The sequence below is a fragment of the Sesamum indicum genome, unplaced genomic scaffold (assembly GCF_000512975.1).
Source record: "Sesamum indicum cultivar Zhongzhi No. 13 unplaced genomic scaffold, S_indicum_v1.0 scaffold00109, whole genome shotgun sequence".
NCBI classification, from domain to species: Eukaryota; Viridiplantae; Streptophyta; class Magnoliopsida; order Lamiales; family Pedaliaceae; genus Sesamum; species Sesamum indicum.
Window position 1 is genome coordinate 81727 of NW_011628044.1, and position 23148 is coordinate 104874.

At 37.0% G+C, this 23148-nt stretch overlaps 4 protein-coding genes across 10 annotated transcripts in view; all 4 read left to right on the top strand.

The window, feature by feature from the left end:
* Positions 1–3276, top strand: part of LOC105178829 (protein TRIGALACTOSYLDIACYLGLYCEROL 4, chloroplastic) — a gene marked incomplete in the record, with an annotated part of 3737 nt that extends 461 nt beyond the window's left edge. Inside the window, 6 exon segments of the mRNA XM_020699452.1 lie at positions 1–220; positions 406–700; positions 994–1240; positions 1512–1866; positions 2364–2686; positions 2864–3276. Of these exon segments, the coding sequence (XP_020555111.1) occupies positions 145–220; positions 406–700; positions 994–1240; positions 1512–1866; positions 2364–2686; positions 2864–3058 (1491 nt within the window).
* Positions 3277–6934: 3658 nt separating this feature from the next.
* Positions 6935–11247, top strand: LOC105178831. 4 transcript variants are annotated; one of them, XM_011102366.2, is made up of 5 exons: positions 6935–7086; positions 7293–7354; positions 7473–7855; positions 8315–10183; positions 10962–11247. In XM_011102366.2, the coding sequence occupies exons 3-5, from the start codon at positions 7506–7508 to the stop codon at positions 11038–11040; spliced, it is 2298 nt and encodes a 765-aa protein (XP_011100668.1). In that variant the 5' UTR covers positions 6935–7086; positions 7293–7354; positions 7473–7505; the 3' UTR covers positions 11041–11247. The 4 variants fall into 4 exon arrangements, with proteins under 4 accessions (XP_011100668.1, XP_011100669.1, XP_020555115.1 ...); XM_020699455.1 differs by having other exon boundaries at positions 6959–7215; XM_011102367.2 differs by lacking the exon at positions 7293–7354 and having other exon boundaries at positions 6941–7086.
* A 1145-nt stretch (positions 11248–12392) lies between these two features.
* Positions 12393–13686, top strand: LOC105178832 (late embryogenesis abundant protein D-29). 3 transcript variants are annotated; one of them, XM_011102368.2, is made up of 2 exons: positions 12393–12824; positions 12992–13686. In XM_011102368.2, exons 1-2 carry the CDS (start codon positions 12575–12577, stop codon positions 13405–13407), a joined length of 666 nt encoding a protein of 221 aa, XP_011100670.1. In that variant the 5' UTR covers positions 12393–12574; the 3' UTR covers positions 13408–13686. The 3 variants fall into 3 exon arrangements, with proteins under 3 accessions (XP_011100670.1, XP_011100671.1, XP_011100672.1); XM_011102369.2 differs by having other exon boundaries at positions 12998–13686; XM_011102370.2 differs by having other exon boundaries at positions 13010–13686.
* Positions 13687–17009: 3323 nt separating this feature from the next.
* On the top strand, positions 17010–22068 carry LOC105178835 (50S ribosomal protein L3-2, chloroplastic). 2 transcript variants are annotated; one of them, XM_020699468.1, is made up of 5 exons: positions 17010–17433; positions 17733–17942; positions 18706–18810; positions 20993–21102; positions 21544–21620. In XM_020699468.1, the coding sequence occupies exons 1-5, from the start codon at positions 17089–17091 to the stop codon at positions 21575–21577; spliced, it is 804 nt and encodes a 267-aa protein (XP_020555127.1). In that variant the 5' UTR covers positions 17010–17088; the 3' UTR covers positions 21578–21620. The 2 variants fall into 2 exon arrangements, with proteins under 2 accessions (XP_020555127.1, XP_011100673.1); XM_011102371.2 differs by having other exon boundaries at positions 17011–17433; positions 20993–21106; positions 21544–22068.
* Positions 22069–23148: the final 1080 nt, after the last annotated feature.

Sequence of the window (23148 nt, forward strand, 5' to 3'; positions counted from 1 at the left end):
ACGCGCGTCCTCGATCGCGGCACTTAACCGCTGCTGCTCATTTCTCCTCCGTTACGTTAGAAGGAAATGTGCTGGTGGATAAGCTAAATAGTAGTAGTAGCAGCAGCAGCAGCAGCAGCTGTAGCAGTAGTAGAGTTTGGGAAGATGAAGAAGATAGAAGAGAATTGTCCTGTATTCTTTTTCTGGGTGACGGTCAAACTCAAATCATTTGTAATAAGAGGTAATTTTTCTTTTTTAATCTCTGATGGAGCGGAGGTGAATTCAATTGGCATTAGGTAAGGTCAGTGGGGACACCGAAGGAATTTTGCATCAAACAAAAATCCAGTCTTTCCTCTTGCAATTCTCTCCTCTCCAACACACACACACGCTGTCAGTCTGAGTTTCTTCATTTTTGTTGTTCACTAGAGTTCAGAACCAATCAATCCACCAACCAAATAATGAAGAAGCTGAGATGGGTGATGGATGGCGGATTCTGGGACGTGGACGTATCAACGCCGGTGACGTTGGACGGGGTGGCGCGCCCCGTCCCCGGTGAGGTCCTTCCGTTGGGATTGACTCGTGGACCAAGGCTGTCCAGGCCCAAGCAGATTGATTTCTTCCAGCGTTTCATGGCGATGCCCTTCGTCCCCTCATTTTCCAATTCCCTCTCTCTCCAACGAGTCCTATCTCTCCCTCTTCCCTCCTTTGCCCGCGAAACCTGGTACTCCTGCTTTCCCCTATTTCCACCATGACCTCTATTAGAAAGCAATTCAGTTAGGTTTTAAAGAAACTAAGGAATGAAATAAATGTCCAAATTAGTGAATATTCTTCAGTTAAGTTTTTCCTTCTCTCCTCTTCCTCAAGATCAATGAAAACGAAATGCTTTGTTTTACCTCACCGGACCAAGATCCTCTTAGAAATATATATATATATATATATATATATATAATGAATCAAACTACTGGATCCACAGGGATTTTTGTAATTGGCTGTTGATATCATTAAGTCGTGCAGGTTTTCAACATTGCTTGGACAGTTCGATGTGCAGAAGTTTGTTACTTCTCTCAGAAGGAATGGGTTAAGACAAGAATCAGATGCGTCCTCTTTGCAAAGTATTTGGAGACACCTTTCAGACCCAAATTTGTATGCCCTCAATTTCTCTTCCGAATGGTTGTTAACACCTGAAGATACAATGCTACTTAGCTTGGAAGCACATGCTGATGACAAGACTCCTAGAAAGAAGGCAGTACTTCATCACAAGGCAAGCTAGCATGAAAGTAACTTCTAGTCAAATTCTTATTCAACATTTTAGTTGTTATCAGCCTCTTTCATCTCTTATATCTGTTTATTGTTGAGTGTGGTCATTGTTTTGATTCTGGTGCAAGCTGTATCTTTCTTGAGTCGTGTAATTTCTTTCGCTTCTTATACCTTTTTGTTCTCCCATTTTTATGATTGCGATAAAGATTTGAATCTTGACTCTATCCCATGATCTGTAGTCTCGGCATGACAACTAGAGACATTTGTTCTGGCAGTTTCCCCATCATAATCTCACTTTGGAGGCAACTTCGCCAGCACTTTTTGTTGACCATCTTGGTAATTACTGGGATGTTCCGTTCACATGGGCCTTGGATCTTGCATCAGTGGCTTCTGATTCCGGTACTAGCTGTCATTTCTGCATCAACCATACTGTAGGTTCACCCAAACAATGTGAAGAGCACCCTATGAGCTCAGAACCTCCTAGTTTACTTCCTGGATTGTGCGCCAAATGCGCTGTTTCAGTCAAGAAAAATTTTGACATATGGAGGAGTGAGGCACCAAAGATAAAAATGGTGCAACCATATGATATATTTCTCTCCAACCCTCATATTTCAGCATCAGCAACCCTGGGTAATCACAGTTTTGTTGCATTAGACATTGTACTATGTTAGTAATCTTGATTTATATGATTTGATTTTGGTTGAAGGAAAACACTGATTGCAAGTTTACCATGGGGAAGCAGGTTTATTCTTATTTAGTGTGTTAGGTTTGATAAATAAAAATGAGATATGTTGGTTGCTGATGGCCTGGAGTACCCACTTGTTTATTATTTATTTTCTTTTCCTGTTTACCTAAATGAATGCAAGGTTTTGGTCTGCATTTAAATTATGTAACCTCATGGAATTACTGAAGAAAACATGTGCGCATACTTGATTATGCTGGCCCTGGTATGGAGTATGAAGTTAAAATATGTGGGTGCTTCTCTTGAATCAAACCAATAGTTGGATTATTTAGTCTGTTATACATCCATCTCTCATGCTTAATGGCCCTGTCTTTGTGAGTCATTCACCTATTATTTTTGTCCTCTTAAATTCTGATAATTATTTATATTATATTTTTAATTGTAGGTACTGTAGTCACTGCATCTCTTGGAGATAAATCGCTCAGAGCCCATACAAAAGATGAGTCATTTGGGTTTCGAGCCAAAGGAGCAAATTCTGCAATTTTAGCTGATCTTTTTGCAACTGCATCCCTCTCTTTTCAGCACGGACATTTCCAAAAGCGGTTTTTGGACCTTACTCGCTTTTACACACGGTTAGATATTCCATTGGGGTTAAAGTTCCTAGTTGGTGCCTCTCAGGTGGCATTTGACCTTTACAATTCTAAAGCACCAAGTATTGAAGCAGTTCAGGCAATTTGTCCTACTGCCAGCCTTTTGATTCAGCAGCAGGTACTCTTTATCGTAAAGTTAATCTTCAATCAATTGGTATATCGACATTAAAAATGTGCTATCTCTCCAGATCCATTCTCTCCCTCTCCCCTCTCTGCTTGCGGTACCTTGTAGTCCTTTACATGTTATTACTAGGAGATGTAGGCCTTGCTTGATTTGGGCTCTTCATAAATGTAGATAGCGGGACCTTTCAGCTTCAGAGTTGATGCTGGAGTGAGCCTTAATCTAAAGAAAGAATGGTACTTCAATGTGAATGACCCTGTAGTTGCTGTTGAATATGCCTTGCAAGTTCTTGGTTCAGCAAAAGCTCTAGCTTGGTACTCCCCGAAACAAAGAGAATTCATGATAGAATTACGGTTCGTTGAGACCTAAAGCTAAAATGGACAATTTTGTGTGCAAGTAGTTTTCCTGTTTCACTTTTAATAAGGTGTAATGGGTGCTCAAAATTGAGATTAAGTTTGGCTTCTTTAGACCACGTACAATGATGAGAGGCCATCAGCATGGCTCTAACCATGTACGACTAACATAACATATAGAAGAATTATGTTTGAAGATGCAAGGAGGCTGGAGGTCAGCGATTTCTTGTGGGAGCCCAACTGCAAAATCAAATTCGCCCTTGTCAGTAGTAGACAGTAACGTTTTTATTTTCTTTCTTTTTTTCTTTTTTTCTTTTTTTGGTTAGTAACTAGACATTATATAATTCTACTAGTATTTAAATTTTATTGAAGCACATAATTTTTTTTCTATATAATAAAGTTTGTCATTGCCTTACGACTTTAAATATCAATAAAAATGACCATACTACATGGAACACAAATATTAATTTGTGTGGAGTTGCATGGAAATAATATTTTAAAGAGGCGTGATTGAGTAGTTAATTCGACATGAATTGTAAAGTTAATTAAAAGCTATTAATTGAAGGGTATTTTTGATATTATAATAATTTGGTGTAATGATATTAAAACTATCAATTTGAGTCTAAAAAACCCCTTTTTTTTTATAATAATACTAGCCGTCATAATATGCTGCCATTATGTGTATATAATAATTAATTTTTTATATTATAAAATATATTATAAATAAGAATAAAACAGATAAACTAATAACTAACATTTTAAAAAATATACAGAAAGAAACAAACAACACAATAAAAGAATTGGTGTAGGATTTTTTTTAAATAAAAAAAGTATATACAACTAATTTTTAGATATAATTATGATATGACATATTTAAAAATTAGTGCGGCGAAGTCACTAACCATTATTTATGAGTGTAGAAGATCTTTCTTTTTATACTAACTGTTATGGCATATTGTGCTTATAATAAATAATCTTCACATTTTAATATATATTAAATCAGAGTAATAATATATGAACCAACATTATATTAAAAAAAGCAAGAAAGAAAAAAAATTAATTTATCAGTTAATATAAAATTTGAAAATTTGAATAAGTTAATTATCTTATCAATTAAAGGGCACTTTTTGCATATAAAAAATTAATACGGCAATAATATTAACGTATATGTATGAGTGTATGGTCCTTTTTATATTAGTATAGATAGATAAATGAAGAGTGCCATCACCTCAAGTCAAAAGAATTTTTTTTTTTTTCATTGAAACCACCGGGGGGGTGGGGGGAGTCCTTCTTTATTAAAATAAAAGGTGAACAAATTTACAGCGGGGAGTTCTGATACCCTATCATTTTTAAAAAAAGTTATAAAATCAGGAGTATTACTCCCTTACAAATATTCGTCTAAAGTATAAACGAAAAGTACTACTCCCTTACAATAAATCACAAAAACATAAATAAAAAATACTACTCCTTTTAAGTCAAGTCAAAAGAAAATAATATCAATAGATTGCAAATACCTTGCCAATTTTCGAAATTGGGACGGCAAATGGCACAAGAATCTAGGCAGGCAAACTAGTGGTGATTACCTTACGACTTCTTGGGATATAAGTCCAACTAATTACCTCGATCTGAATGAGTGAAATTAGTTTGCAGAAAAATGTTAGATTAGCTAAAATGCTTTTTAAATAAAATCCTTCAATGTTTTTAAGTTAGAATTGAGCTCAAAGTCATAGAAATTACAGACTGTGATCTGATAGTAATTAAGGATGTATCTTGTGAAAATGGATCAATTAATATTTATAGAAGCTTATGTATCATAGTCCGTATAGGTTACGTGTCGTTTAAATAATTATCGAATGGTTCAAAATCAATGATTGACAATTCTAATCATTGAGTTGGATAAATTAAGTACAACTCAACACATTTAAAAAAGTTCGAACCCTTGAAGTATTTTGAATTTTTCTCCTCAAATAAATTCTTTGGGGCTTATTAATTGCATTCTTCCCATCAAATTTACATTTTGATATTGACACGTGTTCATCCTATAACGCACGCATTATTTTAGGTGATATTTTTTTTATTAACTATAATGGGTATCTTATAACACTTGATGATTCTATCAAATGAATGGTTACTCCAAACTATCCACTTGCCAATTTGGATTGATAGAAGAAATTGCAAAGTCCTCCCTCTGCAAATATCCATCTCCAATTGTGCTACAAAAATGTACGAATTAATGATGTATGTTTCGTTCCACGGTTGCAAGAACAAATATTTTTCAATGGTGGAATAAAAATGCTTTTGACTTTGATAAATATTATTTTCTATCTGAAATTTGAAAATTATGTTACATTATGTGCAAGCTGTATAATTAAAATAAGGGGAAAAATACGATTTATCTTTTATAACATGAGAAATGTGAAAAAAAAACCCTCTATGATATGTAGTTTTGTATATTCAATTATATATAATATTGATGCATGCGAATGTAGCATAAGTCCAATGAATTTTGGCTATTGTTCAGAGTTGGATTGGAATGCTTATGATCCTAAGAAAAGAAATGTGCAAATCAACATTTAGCACTCCAACGCTTAAATTAGTATTGGATTCAAGAAAAGATAAAATCAAAAAATAAATAATCATAATAAAGAATTGAGATATGCTGATTAAATAAAAAAAATATGCAAATTCGCAATTGAATGTTTGATGAAGGCTAGAAATAGTGCTTAGAGAGTCAGGGAGCCGTCTCCCGCATAGAGGACCGAACATGTATATATAGAGGAGGTGCCCCCATCTGTTGGGAATCTATCCCTTTTCTTGAATTTCAGGAGATAGGTTAAAATGGTTGGATAAGTGACAAAATGTCTCTATTCGCAATTGGATGCATCCAATTGGAGTGTCTTTCGTCGGAGGAGACCCCTCACTGGTAGAAAATTTCAACCGCCAGGGAATCCCAGACCTTGGGGAGGCCTTCCTTGTTTGGGTCGATCACTCTTGTTAGCTCATGAGGATGGGTCGAGTCCAAAGATGTCTTGGGCCTCGTCTTTTGTCCTGGGCTGCTAGGCCCCTTGGGTTGTTGGGGTAGGTAAATTAGGCGACCCTGGGCCTTGTTGCTCTTTTTTTGAGTTGAGCCTTCTCAAATTATGCACGTCAAATATATATAATTTAAATTGTATACTTACTTAAACCTAAATCGTTGATTCAAATTAAACAAAATCCAAAATGTTGATTGATTAGTTAAATTTGGACCATAAATTAAAATCAAGATTCAATAATTTTAAACAAAAATGCAATTGTTAATTTTAAATTAAAAAGTAAATAAAGAAATCGTGCATGTAAACCACTAAATGCGTTTGGGGTATATTTGCTTCATTTCAACAAACGTAGGGTGATAATTTACTTTTTTCTTAACAATAATTTTTTTTTTCGCTCATTTTCTGCATCAAGGGGTAAATAGCATTTAACCAATTAAAATTATCATAAACCATAAGTGAATATTGCCTATATGATATTTTTACATATTAACAAAATTAATTATGTAGTAACGTCTACAAAATAATTTATGATTGATTTAAAGGATTAAATGACATATAATTTATTTACATATACAAAAATATTGTGGGAATGCAGGATCTACTTATAATCCCAAATAATTTATTACTTGTATGATTGTAAATGCAAGTGCCATATATGTTATCATAATTTCTTTGAAAAATTCTTAATTATTACGTTTATGTATGAACTTTTTTTTCTCTTCTAATTCATATATTATTACTATCTATGGTTTTGTTGATCCTCATTGAATCAAGAAAAAAGAAAAAGAAATAGAATAGCGTTACGCATTGGATGAAGGAACCAACGGTTCAGATTAGTCATACGTGATGATACCAGTTAAAACTAGCTAGTTGCCCCCCATCCCCGCCCCCCATCCAAAGGGTCCTCCTCCTCTCTCCCGAAACCCTTGCCCTGGCCCTGACCCTGACCCTGAGCATGCACATTGCGCAAGCTTAATTTCACCAGAGGCTACTGTAATTCTTTACGTGGAAGGTAAACCCTTGGTTCTCTTAATTCACTCCAGCAGAGAGAAAATTCTAAAGGAATTACCTCCCAAACTTTGCAAAATTTTCTTATTTTTCGTTTTCTTTTTCCCGGTGATTTGGTGTTTTAAGCACCAAGGTACATCTTTTCACTCTACTTCTTATCGGTTTTGGATTTTCGCTTGTTTATTTATTTGTTTCTACTGCCCTTTGTAGATTTCTTGAATATTTACTCTTAGGGATTCTCTTTCGCTGACCGTTTTGCCTCTTCTCTTTTGGTAATGTTATCGTTTCTTGTTGCTTTTCTGAGTTTCGTTGTCAAGATATGTGCTTTCGTTATTTTACTTCGTATGTAATTAACCGGTCCTATAAACTATTGCCCGCTTGCCCGTGTAGTTGATTCAATTTTAATCTTTTGGCCTTCTGGTGATGGCCACTAAGAAAATCATAGCCATATGCCAATCTGGAGGGGAATTTTTGACAAATAAAGATGATGGCTCTTTATTTTATACTGGAGGCGAAGCTTATGCTCTGGACCTCGATCATCAGACCCAGTTGAAAGATTTCAAGCATGAACTTGCCGAAACCTTTCAATGCAGTGCAGACGCAATGGCAATCAAGTATTTTCTTCCTGGAAACAGGAAGACTTTGATTACCATATCCAAGGATAAGGATCTCAAGCGCATGGTTAACTTCTTCAAGGACTCTGATCAAGTTGAGGTCTTCGTAATTGCTGAAGAAGCTGCTGCTCGAAATATGTCCAACATGCCTGCTAGTAGGTATTTCTCAGAATCATGCTTTCTATTCCTATATCTTTTCTTTGCTGTTGCTCAACCTCTTAAGCCTTTCTATTATAGGAAATTGTCGCAGATGTCATTTGTTTTAATTACTTTTAAATGGTGAAGCTCTACTCTTGAAGTAACTGTTTTGACCGACATGAATCCTTTCTAAACTGTCCTGCTCACTAACCGTTAATGAGGCATACAGTTAATCTACTATTTTCCAATTCCTCTCATGTTATTGAAAAGTAAACCCAACTAGCCTAACCGGTGGTTTTATAATATTTTATGTCGAGCTAGCTAAAGGAAGTTGAAACTAGTTCTTGTGATTGTATCCCTTCTAGTGTGTGAAAGCTTGTTTGCCACCTTATTATCATGAACCAGTAGAGAGTTACATTTGTAATATGAGTGCTATGTTGTTTCCCTTAAATTCTTTGTAATATTGGTCTCACCATACAGGTCTAGCAGGACAACTGTGTCCGAGGCTGCAATTCCATCTGATGTACCAGTGGATTTGATGCAAACTGATGATGCAATTGTGTTGGATGAGCCTATTGAAACTACACCACTTGGTGCATGTCCATTTAGCAATGAAGAGAAGCACCGGAGAGCAGCAATTCAGTGGGAGAACATCATAACTGGTGTGGACCAAAGATTCAATACTTTTGCTGAATTTCGTGAAGCGCTGCATAAATATTCCATTGCTCATGGATTCACCTACAAATATAAGAAAAATGACAGCCATCGCGTGACTGCCAAGTGCAAAATAGAAGGATGTCCGTGGCGCATATATGCATCCAGGTTGGCTACTACTCAATTAATATGTATAAAGAAAATGAACCCCGAGCATACGTGTGAAGGGGCCACCGTTAAAGCTGGTTATAGAGCGACTAGGGGATGGATAGGAAGTATCATAAAGGAAAAACTGAAAGTTTCCCCAAATTACAAACCGAAAGATATTGCCAGTGATATCAAGCGTGATTATGGCATTCAGTTGAACTATACGCAAGCATGGCGAGCCAAGGAGATTGCAAGGGAGCAGCTTCAGGGATCTTATAAAGAGGCGTACTCACAGTTACCTTTTTTCTGTGAGAAGATAATGGAGACTAATCCAGGCAGTCTAGCTACATTCAGCACTAAGGAAGATTCGAGCTTCCGACGATTTTTTGTATCATTTCATGCCTCAATATCTGGTTTTCACCAGTGTCGTCCTCTTCTTTTTCTTGATAGCACTCTCCTTTACTCGAAATATCAAGGAACTTTATTAGCTGCAACAGCTGCAGATGGAAATGATGATTTTTTCCCTGTAGCTTTTGCTGTGGTAGATGAAGAGACCGAGGAAAACTGGCATTGGTTTCTGTCACAACTGAAATCCGCTCTCTCAACATCAGAGCAAATTACTTTTGTTTCTGACTTCCAGAAAGGCATAAGAGAGTCCTTGCTTGATATATTTGGCAAGGAGTGCTATCACGGTTACTGTTTACGGTGTCTTGCAGAGAAGCTTAATAAAGATCTTAAAGGACAATTTTCTCATGATGCGAGACGCCTCATGGTTCAAGATTTCTATGCTGCTGCCTATGCACCAAAACTTGAGATGTTCGAGAGGTGTGTTGAAAACATAAAAGCTATCTCAGTTGAGGCTTATAATTGGGTTGTTAACAGTGAGCCAGATCACTGGGCCAATGCATTTTTCGGTGGGGCTAGATATAACCATATGACATCAAACTTTGGCCAACAGTTCTACAGTTGGGTGTCTGAGGTGGATGAGTTGCCTATAACTCAGATGGTAGATGTGTTGCGTGGCAAGATTATGGAATTGATATATAGGCGACGACTTGAATCCAGTCAATGGGTAACAAGGTTGACACCTTTTATGGAGGATAAACTTCAGCATGAGATATCAAAAGCAAGATCACTTCAAGTGTTACTCTCGCATGGTAGTACATTTGAGGTCCGTGGTGAATCAGTTGACATAGTTGACATTGATCACTGGGACTGTAGTTGCAAGGGGTGGCAGCTCAGTGGATTGCCTTGCTGCCATGCTATTGCTGTTCTTGAATGCCTTGGCCGGAGCCTTTATGATTATTGCTCTAGATTCTTCATGACTGACAGCTACCGCTCAACTTATACAGAGTCAATCAATCCCATGCCAAATGTGGAGAAACCAGAAAGAAGTGAGCTGCAGGAAGCAACTATTGTAACTCCTCCACCTACAAAACGACCACCAGGGCGACCAAAATTGAAATTGGTTGAATCCGTGGATATCATTAAACGTCAGCTCCAGTGTAGTAAGTGCAAAGGCCTGGGCCACAATAAGAAAACATGCAAGTAAGTATTTATAACCACTCTCTTGGAAGGGTGTGATTAAGTAGTGTAAATCGAGTGTTGGCTGATATTTTAAGTTTCATGTCGTTGGTAGTTTCCTCTAGTCCTACTTCATTATACGGTGATGTTTATTTTCCAAGAAATTTCACATTTCATCACTGGAAGTTAATGGTTAACTCTGTTGATATTTGGCAACTGGTGTTTATAAGTGTATTGTTTTGATCCATTACTAATATTTAAATACAAGCATTCTTGTGCAAATTCTTTCTATTCGCTTCTCCAAATTCGGTCATGTCTGGTACTAAGACCCATTTTTATGTGATATACTCCCTATAATTCATGTGTGTTGCATATGTTTTACAATAGTCATATAACCGTGACCTAAATGGAAAAGGTAAAGAATGACCTCCCAAGTACACGCATTGCAATATGTTCAAAGTTCCAAATCAAGAAAACAAATGAGAAGTTTTTGCTTGGTTCGTGTACGCCCAAAAGAATCATGCTTAGCCTTAGGGGATATTTTGTTTCACCGCTATACTTGGTATGAAGTGAGATGGTCTTTTTACCACTTGCTTATTTCTATAATTAAATAGTTATTTTCAGTTGTTAGAAAACCTTAATTGTCTTTTGGTATTGAGATGTATATCAATTCTGAGCTTGTACCCATGGGACTATTATATTGTTATTTTTATTCTGTATTTTTTGGCATCATGTTCCTCTGTACTGAGTAGAAACATTGTTCTTCTTTTCCTTTTTCTCCTACATTTGGTTCTTTGAACAGCAAGGTGAACGGGATAGAGGCACCAGAGACTCCTGTCTTGACAAGGGTGGCCATTGAAGAACCAGAAGGAAGCACTTGAGTTGTTACCACCCATTGCAATGTGAACTTGGGTCTTGTTCTTTGTTACCAAAGGACATTGGATGCTTTAAGATAGTTCTCTGGAAATGAGAAACGCTCATTTTACTGGATTAGTAAGGGAATTTTCTTAGTTATAATCTTTGGGTTTCCCCTTGAATATGAACTAGATTACTCTGTTCCATAAAAGAGAGTTGATTATTATTGTTTATTTATTTTTAAAGGAGAGAAAGAGAGAGGCTACAGCCTAAAGAAATTGACAGGCTAAATAAAGATTCGACCTAACAAAGTACAGGCTACAGCCTGTCCGAATTTCATTTTGGGAGGAATTGACATCAACTCCTACTTAAATTGTTTTAAATTTTATAAATATATTTAAATTAATTGAGAATATTCCCAGTTCATCATCATCAAAAAGCAAATTTGCCAGTCAGTCTCTATGTAATACTTTTAAAGATAATATCACTCCCCCGTCTCAGAACTCCCCTTATTGTTTGATTTCATTACATATAATTTTTTGTAATTTAAAAATTTTATTTCTATTATTTTTAAAGATTGGTTTCATCTCACAAATAAGTTCATTAATAGAAAACTATCAAATGTGTTGATAGTAATAATAAAATAGAATAAAAATTTATATTTTTTATTGATTTATTAAAAATTTATTATAAGTTAAATAAATATTTATATGATTAAATTATTTTTATATATCTATAATAAATTAATAAATAAGTTAATTAAGAGTAAATATTAATTTTTAGTAAAATAAAAAAATTCAGCATTTTTTAATTAACAGTTAGATCTACTTATTAGATCAAAGTAAATTATAAACATATTAAATGTAGCTTTTTGAACTACAAAAAGCCTATATGTAATTTTACGTTTGTGTCTACCGCGACTTGTTTACTTCGGAAGTACATTTTTGCTTAATTTTTTAGTTTGTTTTATTTTATAATTATTGATTAATTAGTTTTTAGTTTTCTTTCTCTTTTCAACTTCCATCTATCCTTCTTCTCTCACCCTTTTTTCATAATTTACTTATATATATTTCTATTTATTTAGTTAATATAATCTTTTTTTTACTTTTTTCAAATATAAATTAGTCATGCACACATATAATATAGTTGGACGTGTCTTATTATGAAAGGGAAATAATATATATAAAGGGTAGGTTTATCCAATTTAAGAAGAGTGGTGGTCGGGGTGATAGGTAGAGGTGGGGGGGAGAGAGAGACAGTGTATAAAAGGACAGGTGGGAAGTGAGAGGGTTTAGATGTTGGCCACGTTTGGTGCCACTCGTCATCTCCCTGAAACTAAAAATCATCAACCACCGCCATTCTTCATTCTACATATATAAGAATTAACCTCTGCGCTCTCTACCATTCGGCCTCAGCATTGTGTGCATGGTTGATGCTCTTTGTTTTTTCTTAAAAGACCAAAAATATACATCAAGTGAATGCCACACATGTGGGTACTGCTTTTGATAGCAGCATTAGTGGTGCTTGTGCTTGTATTTGTAGCAGTGAATCAGTAGATCGATGAAGGTCAGGTTTGTGGTTGTGGTACTGTTGGTGATATGGGCAGTGGTGGGCATCAATGGGAAAGAGAATCCACTACTACATGAGGAAGGAGCAGCTGCAGCTGGTAAAGAGAGTAGTTCGGAATCCTGGGCTGAGTGGGCCAAGGAGAAGATCGCCGAGGGCCTTGGCTTTAACCACGCTGCTAAGCACACCTCCACCTCTGATGCCGCCAAGAACACCAAAGATAAAATCACCCAAGCAACTACTGGTACGGCCGCCTCTCTCTCTCTCTCTCTCGATATATATATATATATATATATATGTAGTATATACATACGCGTAGTAGCTAGTAATTTTTTTTGGAATATTTTTATTGTTATTGTGTCGTGTGTACAATATGCACGATACATATTGTTGCGTACTTACGTGCAGCAGCTGCAGAATATGGTTCAGATGTAAAGAAGGGGGCAGCAGAGAAAGCTGGAGAGGCAAGAGACAAAGCAAGCGAGGCGGCGGATGAGGTAAAGCGAAAGGCGTCGCAGAAGACTGAGGAAGCTTACGAGAGGATGGGACAGGCGAAAGAGATGGCGGCAGAAAAAGCAAGGCAAGGCAAGGAAGCGGCAAGAGAGGAGGCGAGAGAGAAAGAGGAAAAGGCTGAAGAGAAGTTGAAGTGGGCAAAGGAGAAAGCCAAGGAAGGGTATGAAGCTGCTAAAGAGAAAGTTGGAGAGGGTTATGAGTCGGCGAGGGATACCATAGCATCAAACCTTGAAGCAGCTAAGGAGAAGTCGCGGGACATCAAGGAGGATATGACGACGACGACAACAATGGGAGGTCGTGATGAGGAGCTATGATCAATTAGCGAGCGGGAGGAAGCATTAATTAAAACAGCTAGTTATAAGCTGCTACCACTTTGTCACTAAAACCGCTGTGTTGTGCATAGCTATCACTTTGTCACTTGTTGTGCATATACTGTTTTTAAGATTGAGGTTTGGGTTATGGGAGTTTACTTTTCGATAGACAGCGACTACCTACCGACCTTGTTGTTTCCTTTTGTTTTTGTAAGATTTACAGAACACAGTTGTTTTCATAATATAATCAAGGTCCTATACTATCCATCACGGTTAATACAATCCATCGATGCTTCATATTCATTTGGATCCCCTCCCATCCCATGTGATGCAGCTTGAATGTGTGATCTCGATCAAGGCGCTTAATTTGGTCGCGTTATTTTTTTAGATGTGTGATTGGGTCTGAGGATAAAATAAAAAAGTTAGGCTAGTCGGATTTGTCCCCGATGAAGATCCTTCGACGTCCAAATTAGGTAGTGATCGAGGTGAAAATATGCTATCAGCGAGTAAATATATGCAATGTGAATATAAAGGTCATCGTAATAAAATGCCAGTTATTCATTTGGTATTTTGAGGAATTTATATGGTTTATATTGACACTGTAGATCAGTTCATGTGTCATTTCTCCTCTATTCCAATTGTGTGAGCCCAAAGATATGGTATTTTGAGGAATTTATATGGTTTATATTGACACTGTAGATCAGTTTATGTGTCATTTCTCCTCTATTCCAATTGTGTGAGCCCAATCATCTTTAGCATCCGGGTCAAAACGCTACCTTATGCGCGGATTCTGGCGAAATGACCTTTGTACCCTTAATAAAGGGTTTTTTCGTCTTTTAATAATTAAATCTTCATCAAACTCCACCACTTTTTCTAAGTGTATAATTATATTAGGAGAAGTCGAACAGTCACCAATTCCAAATCGATTGGCCACCTTGATCTGTGCATCATGGCGCCACCTGAATGGTCCCTCTCTGGCGCTCCCTTCCAAGCCTTCACTTATATGTACTCCTCATTTTCATGAAATTCCTATTGACTGAATCTCTTATTGAGATCGCTATCTGCATCCTCTCGACTTTCCACACGACCTCTCTTAAGGTACCATGTCTTTCTCTAACTCTTCTAATTCAAGTTCTGAATTTTCATCTTGTGCGACCTTCCTACTAAGGGGAGCGACCCCAGTGCCTGCAGAGGGTCCATCTAGGATTAGGTCTAGGTCTAGTCGTCAAGTAGAAAGGTCTAATAGTGATGAGGTCCCCATTCAGGTTAAGTATCAAAGAATGTTTCTTGGTTGGGTATAACAAATACTGTTAAACTCCCCATTCATCGTATTAAAGAAAAATATTATATTCCCAATAATTTCGAAGTCCTTATTGCTCAATCTTTTGATCGCATGCATTTCCCTCCTAGAGGATTTTGTCCTTTTTCCTTGCAACATTTCGAAGCCGGACTGCGATTACCCCTAGCTCCATACGTAGCTCAGGTTCTTAGGGGCTTGAATTTGTGTCCTATGCAGCTATCCCCAAATTCTGTTAGTCATATTGTCATCTTCATCATAATAATGCAAGTGCATCAGTTTGAACTCAATTTTGATAATTTTTTATCATTGTATTCTTTCACCACTTCGAAAAGGTAGGGAGATAGAGGTTTTTTCTATCTCTCTGCTAAAAAAGACTATAGATTTTTAGACACCCTCAAGTCCAATGTAGGTCCTTGAAAGAGAAGTTCATCTTCGTACGACCTCCTTCGGGTCAAGAATGGCTTTTCAAATGTGAGTGGAGTAAGACAAATCGGAACTGGTTACAGTTTGAAATGGCACGTGAAATTGTTTACGGCACATGGGAGAGCTCAGTTCAAAAGCTACCCAAATACATGGGAGTTCTCCAAAAATATAATCCAGGAGCGATTGTTGAATGGCAACACAAAGCCTGCTACCCATCAACCGGTGCATATGTGTTAGGATACGTCTTTTGGGCGTTCAAATCGTGTATTGAAGGTTCAGATACTGTTGCAAATTTATTAGTGTAGATAGGACCCATTTATACACAAAAGTTTAAACACAAAATGTTGATTGCTGCTGCCATGGATGGAAATGAACATGACTCCCTCTTGCTTTTACAATTGTCAATGAAGAATCATATTCATCTTGAAAGTGGTTTCTTAGACAATTAAACAGACATATTATACGGGGGCGACGTGGTATCTACCTTATTTCTGAGCGCCATCCTGGTATCGTTAAAGTTGTACGTGAAAGTTTGGATTTCGTGCCACCTAACGGCGTGCATCGATATTGCTTGAGGCATGTGTGTTCCAATTTCAACAGTCAACACAAAAATATCGTATTGAAGGATCTTTATTGGAGAGCTGGCTTTGAATATCATATTAGGAAATTTAATCGCATTATGGAAGAAATAAAGAACCAGAAACTATCCGCATTTGAGTATTTAGACAAGATCAACAAGAAAAAATGGACAGCATCTCATGATGGTGGATGGCGATATGGAATTATAATGACAAATATATCGGAATGCATAAGTGGAGTATTGGAAGGGGCTCGCCGCCTACCGTTGACAGCAATTGCTGAGATGACTTTTCAACGAACTGTCCATTATTTTCGTGAGAGATTAGCGAAAAGTATTGTAATGTTGGCCAACAACCAACTGTGGATGGATTTTGCACATAAGATGTTCACATGTTGGCACCAAAATTCTGTTGAGCATACCGTCACCAAATACCATCAGTTCCGACAGTTTGCCTCGATTGTACAAGATGTCATAGTGGACATGGACTCAATACCCATGTTGTTAAAATTGCGAACCGAGAATGTTCTTGTGGCAAGTGGACTCAATTTGGTATTCCTTGCAATCACGCTCAAAAGGTATAGGTTGCATACATGATTAATACTGCATCAATGGTGAAATATTATTATGATATAATGGCTTATAAGAATACATATTTCAAATCATTTGAACCTTTGCATTTCGAAGATTATTGGGATGTGACGGGATTTGAGTTGGTTCACGACACTACTATTCGCATCTTTTCGCGCCCTTGTTGAAATCAAACATCACATATTCACAATGAGATGGATTAGGCGCAAACGCGTGCAAGGCAACAAGCCTAGCAAAGAAATTCTTCTACAATCAGATGTGCCGGTACCGGGTTGTCAAAAATAATTGTATATTCATCATACTTTTTACAATTATACAAAAAAATATACACTATTATATTTGTACACTTAATTATAATTATTTAAATTAATATAATTTTAATATTATAATTTTTTGAACTTTAATATATTGTTAAAAATTAATTTTTATAATTAATTTATAACCAAAATTAATTAAAAAAATAAAAAAAAAAGTCGTGATTTGTAATCGTGACTTGGCCATTTATTTTTAAACAATGAATATTTTTTAAATCGAGCCGTGATTACAAATCACGACTCGTTATAATAATATTAGTATATTTAATTAAATTATATTAATATAATCCTTTTATTTTTTAATAATAAAAAAATAAATAACCCCTAAACAGGAGTGTCTGCGTTTTACCCGAAACAAAAAGTAAAACACATATTTCCTCTAAAACCCTACCCAGCACCGCTGCACAGTCATTTCAACTTCAAACCCCCCCCCCCAAACTCTCAAGTTTTCTTCATTTTAACCCCTTTGCACCAACGGCATGGCCGCCGCTTCCAAAGGCCTCGTTTCTCGTTTCACCCACCTCCTCTTCTTCCGCCCCACATCTCTTTCGCTTTCTCAGGCATCCCTACAGCAAACCACACAGTTCAGAACCTTCATCCTGGAGGCAGAAAAACATGATTCTATCAGCTCTCGAGTTATCCAAGCTACACCCGGAGTTATGACCCGCCATTCGAAGCGGACTGGTGCTATCGCCGTTAAGTGTGGAATGACGGCGTTGTGGGATAAGTGGGGCGCCCGGATTCCCGTTACGATTCTCTGGTTGGATGATAACATCGTCTCCCAAGTCAAAACCCCTGAAAAAGAAGGATTTTCTGCGCTTCAGGTTCCACCGCATCAACCTTAATTTGTTCTCACTCTCTCTATTTCTTTTACAAGATCCAATAAAATGTTAAAAAAATGTTAGACGTGTTTGCCTAAAAATTCAAATCTTGCGAGAGATGGCTAATGTTGTAAGCAATATGACTCATTGTTATCCTTAGGACTAGTGGTTGTGGACGGGGTTGTGCACTGTATGACCATTCTGATTTGATGCGTACTACTTACTATACACACACACACACACGGTATGAAGCTTTTCTTCTACAACTACTCTGATGTGTTTAATGGTATGGTGGTAGCTAGATTGGGTGTGGACAAAAGAAGGAGAAACATTTGAGAAAACCTGAAGTGGGCCATTTTAGAGCTCAAGGCGTGCCCATGAAAAGGAAGCTGAGGGAGTTTCCAGTGACTGAGGATGCTCTTCTTCCCGTTGGAACATCCATCAGTGTTCGCCATTTTGTTCCAGGGCAGTATGTTGACGTCACTAGCATTACAAAAGGGAAGGGATTTCAGGTACCAGTAATTCTTACTTGCAACTGTATTCATAACTGCTGTGTTACTTATTTTACACATTCTCCGCATTCATTTAGTTTGACTGATTGTAAGCATCATTTGCCACCTTCAGCAACAATGACTATCCCGAAGTAGAAGCTATACATTGGAAATTTGTTCACTTTTCTGATAAACTAATGAAGGTGCTTTGTTCTTTTCAAAAATCTGTATAGTTTTTGGTAACTTAAGGACTTCCAACAAATCGCATGTAGAGCTGCATTTGTGACTTCACCTTTGTGGTATACAAATTCATGATGTATGTGACTGGATACTTTTAGGAGTTCACTTTAAAATGATTTACGACCACTAGCCCCTTCACCCCTTGACCCCCACCAGAAATTGACAGTTGGATGCTGTGTCTTCTTGGGGTTGTTGTGGCAAAATGAATTAGGAGCTTTGGAAACATTTTATTTTTTCAGAAAATAAGCTGAAAAGCAGGTTTGTTTTGTGGTCTCAACTCAAGTATGAAATGCTACTTTGAATATTAGGAGAAATGAATCTAAAAGTTCTGTAATGTGAGGCACTTTGTATCCTTGGCCTCTAGAACTGTTCCTCTCAGGCTTTGAACTGTAATGCAAGTTTTTAGCTTGTGTGTGGAACTTCATTTTATTTTCTTTCTCACTAATCAAGTAATTAAGTTAGAGAAATCCATATTACCTGTGTGAAAGATGCACTTTTCTTGATCTGTATGATACTGAACTGTTACGGTTTCTTCTGCTTGTAGGGTGGGATGAAACGGTGGGGCTTCAAGGGTATGCCTGCATCTCATGGTGCATCATTATCGCACCGAAGTATTGGTTCTACTGGTCAAAGGGATGCTCCAGGAAAGGTGTGCATTGTCCTTGGTGAAATTTCAGACTTTTTTTTTTATTCAATCCAAAAATCTGATTGCTTTTGGAGATCTGGAGATGCATATCCCTGCCCCATAACTCTTTTCCTTGTCTATTAGTTGTATCTTAAATCCTATTTGAAGCATCTGGTTTGTATTTTAAGTCCTGATTATTTTGAGAACGTGTGCTCATAACTTGCTGGGATATATTATGGTATCATAACAAATTTGACGAAACCGCAAAGGAACAGCAGGCTCTGTTCTAATAAGAGAGGAAAACGTTTCTCATGATAGATAAAATATTGATGAAAAGTACACATCAACAGAAGTATCAGATAAAAATGATAAGAGATCTATAGTAATAGTATCATTGAGGGAAGAAGATGGTGCAGTGCTTGCTAAGCTCGAGGTTTGAGGACATTGAATAAATAATGGGGGTTTCTGCTCAATGTAATAAGACTAATTTCGTCTCCCTCTTTCATAAAAAACAAAGTTTCCCTTCTATTTCTGTTCTAATAGTTGAAGGGGTGCCTTTTATATTGTATCTATAATTAAATCTCATTGCCTTAAAAACTTTTAAGTATCTCAAGTGTAAGTATTATTAGTTGTACCTCCAATTATGTAAGGTGTTTGGATATTTGGAGTTGTCTTGAATAACCAATTTTTGTTGTTTGAACTCAATTTAAGCAAGTCAAACCCTGTAAAAACCTAGGTCAACTCTCCCTCCCTCCTCTCATCCTTCCTCTCCTCTCTCTCTACCATTTCCTTCCCTGTATCTAGCTCCATTCCTCTTCACCATCGTCACATTGTCCTTCCATCTTTTCCCCTAAGCCATCCATCGGTCTCTCTCCTCTTCCCCATCTCCCTCTTCTTATTGTCCCCACTTTCTTGTTCCCATCATGTCTTTCCTACCCGCTTTGCACCTTCTCCTGTCAGCCTCCTTGTCGCTACCTCCATCCTTATTTTGCTCTCTCTTCCTCAAGAATCTTTCCTTTGTTTGCCTCAGTGTCCTCTTTCTCTCACTCCTCATGCTATGTCTTACCTTTTCTGTTCACCTGGTTCTCTTTTCTCCCCACTCACAGTTATTATTGTTAGTCATTATGGAAAAGGATTGGAGGAGTTGGCAATTTGGCTATTTAGGAGGGAGGTAGCTGCAGTTAACCCAGTTTAATGTCCTTGTTTGTTTGAAGGTTTTGCTGATTAGCTCTGTATTCTGTTCTATGAGTCTGCAGCAGTGGATATTTCTTTTAGCTTACAGGGCAACATTGTGATTGTATTATGAGCACCAAGGATCAAGATACATATTGTAGTTGATATCGTGAGATCGATGTCTTTTTGATGGATAATGTAATTTGCTGATACGAGGAGTCAGAAATGTGCAACTCAGACCCACAACCAAACACTTTTATTGTCAGCTTCCCTCTATATTGCTTGAAGAAAACTTGAACACAATTTTGAGCTCCTGAAGGTTGAAATTGTTGAGGTTCAACCTTACAGGTTTACTCTACTTTTATGGAGCATCAGGAAGGACTATTCAGAGTTAGGGACATGTTTTGAAGCAAGCTGCTCTTTTCCTGATTCTCATATACTGTTATTCAATTGCTCAATTCTTCCTTTATATTGCCTATTTGCCTATAGTACTTACTGAGGTGTGGAAATTAAAGCAATGAATATGTAATGTTGTGAGCAACTTAGCATTATGAGATTCCACAATTACTAATACTATCCAATCTTTCCTTTTTCCAAACTAATTTTGTCTCCATGAAGAGGTTGATTAAAAAATATTCCATTATGACTTATGAGAGCCATTCGAGCACATAGAGGTATGTATTGATGGCTACATATTATTAGGTTTGGAGAAGCTGATAACTTGAAAGAAGTCATCGAAGTTGATCATCAATTATAAGAGGGAATTAGTTTGGTCGAGTCTTGAAAACCAACAAACAAGTATGATTTCCCTTGCTTGATATCTTACAACTAAAGGAAACTCTCTTCCAAATACTCCTGGGAACCTCTTTCTGTAAAACTATGAAGGTCCATCCCACAAAGTGGACAAATTGGTTTTAGAATTTACTTTACTATTTTCCATTTTTTGGCATTTTCACTGCTTTTATCTAATGATCGGCATGTAGTTACACTGCGGATGCATGCTGTGACATACTATTCTATCTTATTTGATCAGGTTTTTAAGGGAAAGAAGATGCCTGGCCACATGGGTGTCGAGCAAAGAACAGTTAAAAATGTTTGGGTTTACAAAGTTGACCCTGCAAGGAACCTATTATGGGTAAAAGGGCAAGTATGGTTTTCTTATCTACCTATTTATTTCTTTGATTTGCATTATTTGGACCACAAATTGAAGGCAGCAAATAAAGTTATCACATGCTTGTAATGCATTAACCTTTCTAAGATTTTCTCACTTTTGACTGTTCACAATAAATTCCCATCTTCCTAGATGTTAATGTTCTGGAGTTAGAGAAGTAAATCAATCATTTTTGTACAAAGGCACTTAGGAGTTTATGTTGATTTACACAAATTTTTCAACAAGAGTTTTCAGCGCATTGAAGAAAACTGCTATTCTATGCAAAAATGCTACGAGCGTGTTTGATGTCATGCAGTAACAATGGTGAATTCTATGCCACATTTTCATACTGAAGTCGTTGAGCTGGAGGAGAATTCGTTTTCTTGACATCTTGTCGGTTGAAATCCATTTTGGGACTGCTGGTGCTTTTGCAGGTTCCAGGTGCAGCCGGAAATTTTGTCTTCATAAAAGATGCAGTCTACAAGAAGCCAGATGTGTCTTTGCTTCCGTTTCCTACTTATTTTGCACCAGAAGATGAGGACCCGACAAAATTGGAACCTTTAGTAGCTGATATCGGTGAGACAGACCCTTTTATGGCAGCAGATTGATGTTAGCTGATAATTGGTGATAAAGACCCCTTTCTGGCAGCAAATTTAGTGAAGGCTATAGGTTGCTAGGGAAAAAAGAGTGTAAATTTTTTGTTTCTCTTTTCTTGAGAAGTGGTGGTATTGGTTTAAATGATTTATTGTTGTGATTTTATTATGAACAAGACAGGTAATAGAGTTGATAATTCAACAAGTGGTTGGGAGGGGCGGTTGATGAACCATACAAGAGTAGAATAGGATGTCCAAGGAATGTAATTCTGTTATATTATTAAGAATTCAGGCCTGGTTTGTCTTGTTTATTCTGTTATTAATGTCAGACTTGCTATAATAAATGCATGGTTTTGGAAATCAAAATAATATTACCAATGGTTTGTCATCCACGGATGACTGACAGTTTCTTTTGGGTTCCGCTCTTATGATAAAGTAGGGGGCACTTGAGCAGGCGTGAACTGAAGAGCTTCGTCCCTGTTCCTGTTGGAGTTGGTTATGACACGGTAGCCCTTCCATTTGATCTGCCTATCAGTTGAGGCACCGGGACCGCTGTTGCATACTCCCTGTAATAGCAAGAACTGACAGGACTGAGCTAGTTCTTGAGCTCCGTGGGGAGATGTTGTGCAAGGTAGGTAGGGATGGGTAATAATAGAAGAGTAGATGGTGTGGGTTTGAACAGAGTGCGAGCGACTATGAGGTGGAGCAATTAAGAGAGGTGGAGACTGGAGAATGAATATGAGCAAGAATGATGGATCATGGCAATGGGTAGGTGTGACTGCGAAGTAGGCATCACTTGATGCAATTTGGCAAATGGCAATTGCATTATACACTAATCTATCTAATAATTGCTTCCATAGTCTTTTCTTTTGAAATTATATATATATATATGTATATATATATGAATGAATGCCAATTAGAGGGGAAACTCTAATAATATAAATCACTGAACATTGATTTATTTATCCGTTCACATATTTTATTTGCATTATTGATATTGGATTCACTTTATCAATAATTGTTTTGAGAGAATTGATAATCACACTGATATAAATTGTAATTTACATGTCTCTATTCAGCATCTTCCTCTTTAATCAATGATTGTTTTAACTTATTGAGTAAATTTTATTTGTAATGTATTAAATTGTTTTAAATTGTATATTCAAAGTTTGTTCTTTTCGAGTCAATCCCTCTTTTTTTTTTCGTTTTTTTCTTTTTCTAATGAACAAATTTGTTTTTTTTTATTATTATAAAAAAAAAGTTTGGGCAATGTGTTCAACGCGTGTGGGTGTGCGTGTCCACTCACTCAGAGAGTCAGGATTGTGGAACCCTAGCGAGGAAGAGGTAGAGGTAGAGAAGGCAACAGCGGTTCTCTACTCTCTGACTCAGCCGATTCCCAAACCCTCTCTCCACTCGACTGGTTTCTTACTCCCGATCCATTAATCC

Coding starts and splice junctions, on each gene's coding strand:
- LOC105178831 (XM_011102366.2), top strand. CDS start 7,506: ATGGCCACTAAGAAAATCATAGCCATATGCCAATCTGGAGGGGAATTT. Junction 7,856..8,314: donor TCCAACATGCCTGCTAGTAG/GTATTTCTCAGA, acceptor CTCACCATACAG/GTCTAGCAGGACAACTGTGT. Junction 10,184..10,961: donor CACAATAAGAAAACATGCAA/GTAAGTATTTAT, acceptor TTCTTTGAACAG/CAAGGTGAACGGGATAGAGG.
- LOC105178832 (XM_011102368.2), top strand. CDS start 12,575: ATGAAGGTCAGGTTTGTGGTTGTGGTACTGTTGGTGATATGGGCAGTG. Junction 12,825..12,991: donor AATCACCCAAGCAACTACTG/GTACGGCCGCCT, acceptor TACGTGCAGCAG/CTGCAGAATATGGTTCAGAT.
- LOC105178835 (XM_011102371.2), top strand. CDS start 17,089: ATGGCCGCCGCTTCCAAAGGCCTCGTTTCTCGTTTCACCCACCTCCTC. Junction 17,434..17,732: donor AAGGATTTTCTGCGCTTCAG/GTTCCACCGCAT, acceptor GGTGGTAGCTAG/ATTGGGTGTGGACAAAAGAA. Junction 21,107..21,543: donor TATTATGGGTAAAAGGGCAA/GTATGGTTTTCT, acceptor GTGCTTTTGCAG/GTTCCAGGTGCAGCCGGAAA.